This window comes from Lutjanus erythropterus, chromosome 8 (genome assembly GCF_056507025.1).
Source record: "Lutjanus erythropterus isolate fLutEry1 chromosome 8, fLutEry1.hap2, whole genome shotgun sequence".
NCBI lineage: Eukaryota > Metazoa > Chordata > Actinopteri > Lutjaniformes > Lutjanidae > Lutjanus > Lutjanus erythropterus.
Genome location: NC_139324.1, coordinates 36,224,376 through 36,237,360, shown reverse-complemented (window position 1 = coordinate 36,237,360; position 12,985 = coordinate 36,224,376). Strand labels below are relative to the sequence as shown.

General features: G+C 39.5%; 1 protein-coding gene across 1 annotated transcript in view; it reads left to right on the top strand.

Annotated features, from left to right (window-relative positions):
* Positions 1-12,985, top strand: part of thsd7ba (thrombospondin, type I, domain containing 7Ba) — a 323,272-nt gene that overhangs the window by 242,637 nt on the left and 67,650 nt on the right. The window contains exon 16 of the mRNA XM_084725418.1: positions 12,621-12,887. Coding sequence (XP_084581544.1) covers positions 12,621-12,887 — 267 coding nt within the window. The remainder of the gene's footprint in view (positions 1-12,620; positions 12,888-12,985) is intronic.

Genomic DNA, 12,985 nt, shown 5'->3' with positions numbered 1-12,985 from the left:
AAGTCTCCCTGTATGGCTGTTTCGTCTTCGCTCAGTTCATTATGTCATTTTTCAGTCTTTTCTGTCTTTGTTACGTCTTTACATCATGTTTCTTCTTTTTAAGTCTTTTTGTCTTGTTGTTTTTTTGTCTCTTCTTTGTTTTTTATCTTTTTCTTCTTGTTATGTCTTTTATGTCATGTTTCATCTTGTTAAGTCTTTTGGGGTTTTTGCCTCGTTCTATCATTTTTGGTTGTGCTACTTCTCATCATTTTTGGTGGTCTGAGGTCATGTTACGTCACGTCATGTTTCCTCTTGCTATGTTTTTTTCATCTTGTTATGTCAGTTCTCTAGTTCAGGCAGGCTGGAATGGTAGGCAAACAGTGCCTGGTGAGTGTGGATCTGAGGCACAGAGAAACAAGGTTTAGACAAAAAAAAAAAAAACAAGGGGGAAAAAAAAGCAACAAGTAGGCCGTAATTAGTACCACAAGCCAGACTGAACAACCTGGTGGAGATTGGACTGCAGAGCCGGGGTGTTTGTACTGCTGGGGTTGATTGGCAGCAGGAGTTGATTGGCAGCAGGACTGATGAGAGCCACGCCCAGATCCACAGACACAGAGAGAGTCAAACAAGGAACCACAAGAAACAAAGAGGAGGGGGAAAACAGCTCATGAGGAAGGAAGGAAAGGCACAAACTTTGACAGTAAGAAGAAGAAAATACAGATATTTGTGTTAAAATGTTGGAAGTAAAAGTTGAAGAAGAAGAAGAAGAAGAAGATCAGCAAGTGCTGAGAATGTCACAGTAAAAACACAACAGCCACGTCAGTAATACATGGAAATTAGGTTTGAAATTGTCATGTTGTCTGTGCTGGACAAAGCACACAACACCAGGAATGTAATTCTGTTATGTTGTTTGTTGTTATCCCTCATATCATGCCTCTTATCACCTTAAAACAGTGGTGTCATGCCTCAGCACTGTGTTACTGTTAACTTTGTCAGCTTCTGACACCCAAACCTGTCCCCCCACTCCTTCACACACAGACGCACACATTCAGATTTGATGTTACACCTCTTACTTTGTTACACCTCTTACTTTAGATGTCTCACTCAATAGATTTGGGTTTTGATATTCTGTGCGTCTTTGTCTGGTTTTCCTGCAGCTGTTAAAATACTGTGAATCACTGAAAAATGCCCCATTTGTGCGAATGAGACCACACTGTATATGTTACATTGTATTTACATGAGGACAGCGATGGCACTGTCACTGTCACTTTAAAGCAAAAATGTTCTGGAGTCCCCAGGGAGGCTGCTGCCCCTCTGTGAGGAATTTGCATGTTTATCCCTTGCGGGTTTCCTCCTGGTGCTCCAATTCTCTCCCACAGACAAGCAGAATTAGGCTGACTAATTATTCTAAATTGCCTGTATAGCTGTAAATATGTTTGTCTGTGTGTTTCTGTCTGCTGGTGGACTGTTGTCCTGTCCAGAACACCCACCATCTGTATGCCTCCACCACCTCACTTTCCTTCTTCCTGTTTGGCATGTTGCTTCCATGCTTGTTGTTCAGTGCGTGCTGAGATAGACCTGAGTAGGGCTGAACAATTAATCAAAATTTAAGCAAAATCGTAACATGGCCTACTGCAAGACAAAATAATTACGTGGCTGATATGTTCGTAGTGAGATTCAATATTGTGACAAATGTTAGGTTGTTGTTGTACTGTGTAATAGCGTTATTTTTTCAATTATTGTTAACTATTATCAACATGTGTCGTGCTTGTGATTCCATCAGCGGCGCCTCAGCGTTAGCACACAGCAGATCAAACAGGCAGGAAGTCAGACACAAAAGGCAGGGAGAATCCGGTTAATTTTCAAAATAAAAGACCCCATGCAGACAGACAGAAAAGAAGCTATTTAACCACATAGCCTGCTTATACACGGTAGAGCACAAAGAACAAAGAAAGAGGACCTAATTGACAAAATCAGGTGGGCAAAACGCTCCGCTGCTGAAATGCTTCTGAAATGCTGCTGGGGGGGCTTGCATCTGTGTGGAGGATGGATCAGAACCATGGTGCAGACGTGCCGTGGTGGGTGGAATCAACCGGTCGGGTCCTGCCTCTGATTGGACAGATAACCAGTCATATATTTGAGGATAATGCAGAGGCCAGCGAGATTTCCGGAGTGGCCCACTGTCTACACATCATATTCTACAGACTCAAGAAAACGTCTTTGTTTGGTGCAGATTGAAAAATAAATATAGAATAAAGAAAAATAACCCCTACTCATTTTAATACATTTTTTAAGGAAAATGAGAATGATGATGCAAAAATGATATCTTCCTACTAAATATGATCCCTGGCAGAAGGATTGCATCTTTGAAAATGTTAACGGAAACACTTTCAAACATCATACATCATCTTTAACTGATCCTGATATGTTTATATTTACAATAAGTAGATGCAACCCTGATGGAGATTCAAAGCCTCCTATCAAAACACAAAATTAAGATCTCATTTTCTGTAGAGACTGTCGCAATTATGATGTCTCTCCTTGTCGAGAGCTCTGAAAACTTTAACTGTTTACCCTGAAAAAAACTGCAGAACGGATGCCATGTCTTCTAATTTGTTTACATTAATTATACCGATGTCTTAACATTAATAAGGTAATGATTTATTGATGCTTAAATGATACACATTCAGGCAGACGCTGCTGTAATCTGAATCTGCCTGCTGTCAGAATAAAGGATGACTTGACTTGGCTGGGGGAAAAAAAAAATGTTGCTCGCTTTATTGGCAAGTATTAAGTTGTAACTAATTTCTCTCTCGAACAGCATGTTGCCTGTTGTACGGTTATTCAGACGTTAAGTTCTGTGAATTATTTCTGCCACAGATCAGAGAGCAGAGTTTGTGTGTGTATCTGTAAGAGCTTAACTGCAGATAAATGGTTTAGCTACACTATCCAGCTTTGTTACTCAGCCATTCAAAATTGCTCCGACTCGCTTCTTTGTCAGACTAAGCTTTTAAGTACCCTGTGTGTATCATTTTAGCCTTTATAGAAATACAGTAGTTCTAATGGTCAATTTGCTATAGGGAGGTGAATCTTTTTTCTTCTGCTTTCTGTCTTGTGAATTCATTTTTCAGTTCTGTTTTTAAAATGCCCGGTATCATTTTTCATTCAATTAATTACTTGCACTTATTTCTACTTTATTTCATGTTAGATAATAAATAGATTAGAATTAGATTTATCGACTATATGTGAAGATTGATTGACTAATTGGTTCCACTCCAAAGAAATCCACTCTAACTTCCAAGAAAGGTGAGAAAAAAAACAACATTATACGAATTGAACATATAGCGCCGGGCTTGAGCGCAGGGAGAGGATTTCTCTGGGATTTATTATACAGATATCTCACAGTACATGGATTTTACTAGCAGGCATTATATTACACAAGAGGTGAACTTCAATGGACTAAAGAAACTTGTTCTTTTATGACATGACTTTTATGTCAGCTGTTCTGGGGCTGTTGACTTGTATTGTAAACTATAGATATTATAATATGTAGCAATATAAGGTCTAAATATCATGGTTTATTGCCAAGTAGGTTTTCACATACAAGGAATTTGCTGTGGTATGTCGGTCCATAAGAATAAACATAGTACAGTACAAGTAAAGGAAAGATGAAGGCCAAGAAGCAAGAAGCATGAATCGAAAAACAGACAACTGATATCATATGTGAAAAATATAAAAACAGTAGAAGAAAATATATACAGAAAGGGTTTTTAGAAGCCTGTCCATTTTTTCCTTTCCATTCTGACTGGAATAGCTGGTTTTGTACGCCTGTTTCAAGTTAATCAAAGTTCAAATTGGTGCAGAATTTTCCCTAAAATTAGTAAATGTCTGTTCATGAGTCGTAAGAAATCATTAATAATCTTGTAGAAGGCATAGATGTTCACTGACTGTTAAAATGAGCAAAATGTTAATGGGGTTTGGCAGGCAGTGAGACAAGCAGCCACTTATTTTCAGAGCAGTGGACTTTTGTTTTCAGGATAATGGGCTTAACTTTACGCTGGCAGATAACTGACGGTTAGAAACAGCTGATCAACTTTCAGGGGGCGACTCATCCTTGCTTGTTATTGTAAATTTATCTGCTGATCCTGCGGAGCTCCTGCAGCCTGGCTGTCTCCGCCTTGTTTGGGGAAACAATTTGCTTCAACCTTAGACTGTATATTAAACGGGATTACAGCATATTTAATATACAGCTTATGGATCCAACTTGCTCTTTACATTGCTGTACTTATTTTTGGACCTGCAGTGCCTACATATTACTACTTTAAAGTGTCTACAACACAAAGCACTTGGTTTTACATGTTTTAATAGACTGAGAATTATTTTAAATTGATGGACACTCCCAGACGCTGAAGGGTCAAAGTTTCGTCTGTATGTCGCTCTCCATGTTGAGACCTACTGCACTGAAACTCATTACTGTACTGTCAGTTAGCAGCCCCACACATGCTCATTTCTTTCCTTCCAGAAACAAATCCTCATGAATCAATTCAGCCTGTTCAGATATGCATCAAGCAATAATTAAATATTAAGGTGATAATGTGTCTTGCAAACCTAATTACCAGCTATTAGAAACTAAGCATTGCAGATGAAAACCGAAACATGACTCTCTATCAAGAACAGCCACTGTGTGTTTTTTTTTTTAAAAGCAGTTTGAAAATTGGAGTCCGATCGATGGCAGACGAAGGCGTGGTGCATTCATCCAATTAAATGGAGGAAAGGGTCATGTTGACATTTCACTATTCACTTTTGTCTATCTATTGACGTCTTTGTCAAGCTAAATCATCCGTGGCCTGACCATTCTGCACCAAGCTGAAGCTCCATCACTCACGCAACATTTGCAGACTCTTCTTAGAGGACACTTGTGGCAGAGTTACAGAGACAGAGAAGACTGCACAGTGTTATGGCTGCGAATGGAGCATCAGCTTGAGATTAAGTTATGTTTAATTGAAATGCATAATGTTAAAACAAGTTGGAGGCTGCGGTTTTAAATGCAGATTGTTTGCGGTGGCTGCTGGCCTGTGTGTTGCTTTCGCCTGTAATGCAGTTGTCAGGGTGAAGTGATGTTGCACTGGCGCTCCTCAATCAACCACCAGCAGTGGCGTAGATTGAACAGATTGTTGGTGAATTGCAGCGTGGTGGCAGTGAGTTCACACTCTGTGAGGAATGTTTGCAATCAGACCCACTTCAGAAACAGATGGGCTGCTCATTGGAAGCGCAGGACGCCGAGGACACCCAGGATCCATGAAACAAATAGGGGTGTACGAGTGTAGCAGGATTAGTAGAGCTGCACAGCAACTCTTTCACCAGGCTCTGTGTTTGTGTGCGTCAGATGTGTGTGACTTTTATTTTACAGTACAGAAACAAGATGTTTGCTTTAATTATGACAATTACATAGTAATTTGCTTATTCTGTTGGGACAGCAATTCATTAAAGCAGCACTTGGGGATGTTGCACAAAGCGATGACTGGCTCTGCTCTGTTGGGACCAGCAGGATTCATTTTCACCAAACAACAAAGAAATAACCACTTATAAAGCAATTGTGTATGAACATAAAAGCAGTATAGTACCAGCTGTTTCCTGATAAATACAGCACTTTATGTCATATTTGTTTCCTTTTAAAGTAAGACACTATAACCTTTGAAAGGGGAAAATAATACCCTTCCTCTCATAAATTAAAAGTTTCATTTCCACACAATAAAAACACTTCCTCAATTCATGACACTGGCAGGTCTTGCTGTTGCAGCCTTACTTGGTTTGGTATAGAGGGTGATACAGGAGTGGATTTTCACACCTCTCCGATCCCGCTCCCACAAAAATACTCCCGTCCCGTCCCAGTCCCATGACAGATTGAAAAGATGAATTCCTGCGTGTCCCAGCCCAATCCCGGAAAAATGACTCCTGTCCCATCCCATTCCCATCAATCCACCATCTGCACACAGATCAACTAGTATTATGTTCAAAATAAAGAAAATAGTGTTTATTCATAGGGAAAATATATGTTTAAAAAGCAACCTATTCTCATTTTGATTACAGCCCACTAACACTGACTTCTTCTCCTGTCACATCCCAGTCCTGTGATAAATAGTGACTGCCATCCCGCAGGAATCCCCCGGGAATCCCGCATCCCGTGGGATTCCCAGTTTCCAGTTTGCTGACCTGTTACACCACATGTCAGCGTGTCACATAAATAATTTAATGCTTATATCACAACAGTAAACACAGCATAAATCACCAGAAGACATGGCACACATTAAGGTCATCTAATTATGATGTCTTTAAAGCAACTGAACAACATGTTGGAATATTAAAGAAAACAGGCCACTTTTCAGCAGAAATTATTCATATGGACTGTTTTTAAATGTGTTGTTAATTCTAATCTGGCTGATGATGATATTTTATTCCACTTTGGGGGTTCATAATCTGCAAAAATGGCACATTTTTTTTCCATGTAGAAAAACTGCAGCTCCCAAGTTTATGTGTATTTATTCACAGGTCAGTCTTGAACTTTTCGTTATGGAGGTGACGTTGAAGTACGATCTAAAGGCATCTACGTACATTCAGTATGTCCATGAAGTCTACAGTGGTTTAGTGGCTCTGTGAGGCTACACAGTAGCCATGTGGACCAGTGTCTCGAACTTTTTACACCAGAAAATAATAGGCCTTCCAAGTACCACCTTTATGATTGAATTTAAAATACAGTAGTGTAGACCAACTCTTTTCAGCTACAGACAGTTCATTCAGTTTATTTTTGTTACATGCGTGAATGTGACTAGCAGGTTGATACTGAAACACAAATGTTACAAGACAAAACTTACTTTAAATGATATGTCAGTGATCTCAGAGTTTATCTGTTTTCATTTCAAATGTTGTAGTATTTTGATTACATGTTTTTAAATTATTCCTCAGTGAACCACTAAACTAGTGCCATACTTTTAGGACTGTCTATTATAACTGTCTACTTACTAAAAGCAAAAATGACAGATGTCAGGGCATAAAAACAATGATGTGTTGATATGTACCTACAAACGATTTCATGACACCCTGCACACTAGATGAAAAGTTAAGGAATCACCAGTCACGTGCTTGAGGTTTGCTTTCTCTTCCTTCAGTTGCCTGAGTTCTTTTGCATGTTCTTCATTTAAACACTAAGGAACATAAAGGAATTTTCATCAGTGATTCAAGGGACAGCGTTCGTTATTCATGATGATCTGAGTAATGTTTCAAAGACATTTCCTCCAAATTAACAAAACAGTAACAAAGGATTTGAACAGTCGCTCTGCAAAAATTGTGAACGTAAAAGCTCTTATCTGCCAATCTCCAGTCCAACCAGTAGCTTGGATTGTCTCTCTGTGTTATGAAGGGCTCTCTATTACATCCTCTGTTACATGCTGTGAATTGAATGCAGATTCTGCTTGGTGGTAGATGCCCTTATCAAACGTGTTGTTTGGTTTGCAATGACATATACATGATGACAGGGGTTCTTTTAGCGGTATATTGAAGTCATTTTGGTATGCTGATAAAAGCAAAGTATTTATAACTGAGCAGAACAGAACACATATCTGTTATATAAAACTATTTAATGATGCGGAGCAGACAAATCAATCATGAGAGAGATTTTTGAGCAGTTGGACATCTTGACAGGCTGTATCTGTTACTCGTCCAGATATTAGAAGTGACAGTGTCTGAGACGAACACATGCCTTTCGGCTGCTGTGTTGCTTTTCTGCTCATGCTCATCTATTATACTCATCAGATATAATGGACAGGACTAATTATTTGACGCCTGAAGTGAACTGCATTGAGAGGTTAGCTCTAATAGTCATAATGGAGGTCTTAATGGAGGTCTTCAGCTTGAAATAAAAAATTCATTTTCACCGTCATTAGACAAAGGAGTTGGAAAAGGGAAAAAAAGTCACAGCTGAAACAATAGCTGTCAGTCCACAGTGCATCGCCCACTGATAAATGGTGATGACATGATGCTTCTGGTGTAGTTTGATACCACAAAAACATGTTAAATTCTCCATCAAATGATGCCTCAGTCAATCACGTGGCAACCCAAAAGACATGTTGTATTTTGTGGGTTATAAGGAACAAGGATTCTCATGGTATCGCCATCTTACAACACTCATACCCTTTATTCTTTATTCCTATTATCTATCATATTTTCATCATATTTAAGACATGCATTCTTTTTATTTATACCACATGCACTCATGAATCAGTATATTTCCTCTAATAACCTGCTGTAAAATTCATAAAGTACGGGTTTGCTGCCTAAGAACTGAAGACACCTTTCAGCGATGCATTGCTTTGGTCTGACTTTACTCTTCACTGATTGGTTACAGAGACATACTGGCCATGCAAATCACTAGGGAGGGGTCTTTACAGCACAGTATTTTTAAATTTTAATTTTTTTTATTTTATGGCTGCACAATTAATCGCATTATCGAAATCACAGTATGGTCAAGTGCTATATCCAAATCGCAGAACCAAATCGCAATGTATTGAAAAGGAAAAATGTAAGAAAACAGCATTAGAATGTGGTTCTGTAGTGCTGCAGAGGTTCTCTGGCCTAAAACTCTTGTTCTCCAGATGTAAGAAAACATGTTTGTTTGGTACAGACCTCAATAAGAGTCACATCATCACAATTTTAATCATTTCTTTTCTAGTAAAAATAAAAAATGCATTGCAAAAATGATTATTCCCCCTAATCACAGTCAATATGACTTTTACCATGTTGTGCAGCCCAAGTTTCTGATGGCATAAAAAGTGCCATTTTAAATGTATCACACCAGAATGCTGTAAACAAAGCAACTTTTTATGGGCTTTTGATGGCGTAAAGCAGTGTTTTAGCGTTAAGATGGTGTAAAAACTGGCAATTTAGAGTCTGTAAAAATAAGCACCCTGACATTTTTTATCACCATGTTTTACAGCATTTTCTCAAACCAGGTGAGCTTGATAAGTGACGTTCTTTGACTCTTCAGGACTGTCATACTACAGAACATGTTCGCCTATTAATATATCGATGATTTTTATTTTCACATTATTTTCTCAGTCACTGGATACTTACAATGGTACTATTATTACTTTGAGCTGTATGAAATAACTATTTTTTAGATATAATGTAGGAACGTAATGCCATTATTCTTACTGTAGTCACTGGTAGTTTATTCACTGTTAATTAGTTGTTGTAGTTTTTTGTTGTTTTGTCTCCTTTTGTCTCAGTAGTTGCTACCTTGGTAGTGGCTAACGAGGATCTAAACAAACAAATAAATAAATACTGAACATGCTGCATGTCCAAATTACAGCAAATTCATCTCTGTGCTTCCTTTGCTCCCCAGAAACACACCTGCCAAGTCTGGAGCAGATCAGATGAACGTTTCTTGAGATATATGAGCCACACACACACACACAGACAGAGATTCCTCGCTTTTTAGTCAGATAATACTGCAAAAATTCTCTTGCTCTGTTAGTAGCCTGCAGCTTCTAGAGGTTACCAAAAGCATTATGGGAAAAATATGACATTATTAAGTGATATAAAATGAGATGGTGCAGGCAGAGGGAAAGTGGGTTCACCAAAAAGAGAATTACAGCGTTTAATCAGAAAATAGCTCCTGCATAGCTGAACTTCACTGACTAATGATATAACCTTGTGTGGACAGCTGTGCAGCTCTCCATTGTCTGCTATTTCTCCACTGTTGTCATCCCTTTGAATCAAAAGCTGGTTGTGCATCGTAGATCATTAATAATAAACAGCGACCACTGTGTGCTGGTAGGAAGTCGTGGATGAAAAAGGACGAGAGGGAATTAATGTGCACCAGGAGAAAAAAAAAGGCAGAAGATTTTTAAGGGAGCTTGTCTGTCTGTGTTTCCTGCTCGGCAAGAGAACACAGCTGCGGCCGTTTTTAGTCTTTCTCATGGTAACACACATCGTCTGTGCTGTGTGTAAGCTGCCGAGATATGGTGCATTTGCATACAAATGACATACAAGAGTTGGAAATGGTCTTTCAGTTGAATAAAAGAATAATCTTGTTTGTATTGTGCATTCTACTTGCACAGATGAGTTGTCTTCTATATTGTGTGGAAAAACAATTACAGAGGTCTAACCTTCACAGTGCGTAGTTGCAGTGATGTAACACAGACATTAAGTGTGCACAAAAGAGCCTCAGAATAAGAGAAAAATTAAAATTTAATATACTTTCAAATAGCACTAATCAATCCCCAGGGTCATTCTGAGTGCTTTCTGAACATGCATTATAGAGAAAAGGGCTTCCTTGCCACTGGTCATGGAGCACTTTGGAGGACTGATTGGCTTTTAATTCATGTTAGTTTCCTCTAAAGTCAAACTATAGGGAAAAGCAGAGCACGAGTGAATGAATTAATTCAACCTCTATATCGTGGCAGCAATGTGTGTTGTGTAACCAGACATTTAGAGAGCCCAAACCCCATCAAATACAGATTACTTTGTCACACCCCTCTGCCTTTCTTATTTATACTGATGCACAAGGTAACCTGTAGTGGTTAACGTTGTGAAATGGTCACAGTTTTGCAGCTCTGTCCTGTACACATGACATCTGTCCATCCTGGGGGAGGGACACCACCTCTGTGGCTCTCCCTGAGGTTTCTTACATGTTTTTTCCTGATCAAAAAGGTTTTTGAGGATTGTTTTTCCTCAATCATTCAAGGGTCTACAGTTCAGGGGGTGTCGCATACTGTACAGACTGTAAAGCACCCCGAGGCAAATTGTGACTTGTGAGTTGCATACGTTTTCTTTTGCCATTTAGTATGAACTGCAGCCGCCCTCATACAATATGTACTGTTGCATGCACTGTGCTTGTATTCAGGACATACTACTTCCTCATAAGATTGGACTTCTTGCACAGACACCCATCCACAAAGGATTGTAGATCAGAATAGCCAGAAAAGAATGTAGGCTGGCGTATGGTAAAATGGTAACATGTGATCCAGCAGGACATCCTGGTATGGACATAATTAATATTTTTCTCTACTAAATAGTATGGTAGTATGGGTATAAGAATGCACAGTATATGTAACAAGGAGTTGACTGACTGCTGACTGCTTCAGTGTATTATTTGGTGGTATCAATAATAGTTAAGGCAGAAGAATGCCATTTATATTCATCAACATAAATCAATGAACAGAATATAAACCATGCATGCAGCTTTAACTTCGCAACAGCTGGGAGGATGAAATGCCAAATACAGCCTGTGATCTGTCACTGTCTGTCTGTGCCGCCTCATCAAAGTGATATTTAACAATTCTTCATTGTATAAACAAAGAAATTCATTAAAGGAAGTCATTTGACATTTTCAAAGTCATTCTATTAAGCTGAGACGGATTCCGTATTCTGTTTGCGTTCAGAGGCTGCTGGTGCGACTCGCGTGACCCCAGCGATGTTAGATTTAGTCGGCCTGATAAAGTCATCACTTGATCACTTTGATCACTTTGATCACTCAGAGTTAAAAGCAAAGCTATAAAAAAGCTCTCACTCACTCGGTGTGAGATTTCAGACAGATCCTTCGGGGGATACTGCTGCTCTCTACTGTTGAATGTTAATCTGTCATTTGCTGCCATCTCTGCCAGTTTTTCACCCAAAAGTGTTTTGGATAAAGTATGAATCCAGTGTTTTTGTACACTTGGAGGGATGCTGATGGGCTGTGAAGGGGTGGGAAGGGACTGACCACTTCAGGGCTCCATTCAGAGAACAGAGTCATCAGTTGGATTTCAGCTTTTTACTGCTTTTTAGCAGGTCAGGACTGTAAAATGACTCCACGATATCCTCTGCGGGACTGTGTGAGTAATAAACAGCTGTTGCAGTAACCACGTTAACTGTGTGTTCACAATAATACAGGGTAAGCTAGCTGGTTAGCTTAACACTTGGCGTGGCTGAACTGCAACGAAACATAGCATAGCACAATTCAGATGACTAAAGCTTGAAAATAAATGGCATCTTAGTCCCCCCACCCCCGCAGCACTTTATACAGGGCAGAATATTAGATTGTGCTAAGACCACACAGAATACATGGTTGTTTGACATTTAGCTATGACCTGGCATGGATCATCTCCCAGTGAGAACCAAAAACTTCATATAGATGTAACATTCTTCACTTCACTAAAAGTCCTGGTTGACTGAAGTCCTTGCAGAAGTCGCTGGACCGGCAGTGAGAGTGATTGATGGACTGCTGCTGCCTGTATCTGGCCTCTGTCATCAGCTGTCACAGTGACACAAATTTACCATTTAATCTCCAGTTTTGCTGGTAATCTAGTTTGGTGACCTGCTGACATTGTAAGATTATAAATGCATTATGAATGATCATAAATAAATGAACAAAAGAAGCCATTGTACTGTGTAGTTTTATTTATATTTTCATCAGAGTACTTTTTTGCCATTTGTTTGATGAATTGTTTTCTTGGCTCTCTATCAACTGTATGTTTAAATCAAAGAAAAATCTATTGATGCATTCAGCAGCTCATACTCTATTTCAGCGTGGGAAACAGTCATACAGTGTTTATCATCCACTCAGTGCTCAGTAACTTTCCGTTGTTTTGTCCATTTGTTCTCAGGTCGCAGTAAAAAGAAGGAGCATTGCCTGAATGAGCAGCTGTACCCTCTGGAGGAGACAGAGCCTTGTCCCTGTGATGAGTTTTTGTCGCAGCCCTCTGGGAACTGGTCTGCTTGCATCCTCCCTGATCCTTCCGCACTGGGGTCCCTGAAGGGCTGGATGAGCCACCGGGAGGTAAAGGAGTGTGGCCAAGGTCTGCGCTACAGAGCCGTGGCCTGCACTGACCAGCAGGGACACCTGGTGAACCCCACACTCTGCACAGAGTCAGGTAAGACTCAGAGAAATTCAAACACCAACTCCAAATGAACGCAGAACGCATGTATTGCAAATACTTTTTGACTTGTATTCAACTGAATGCAGTACAAA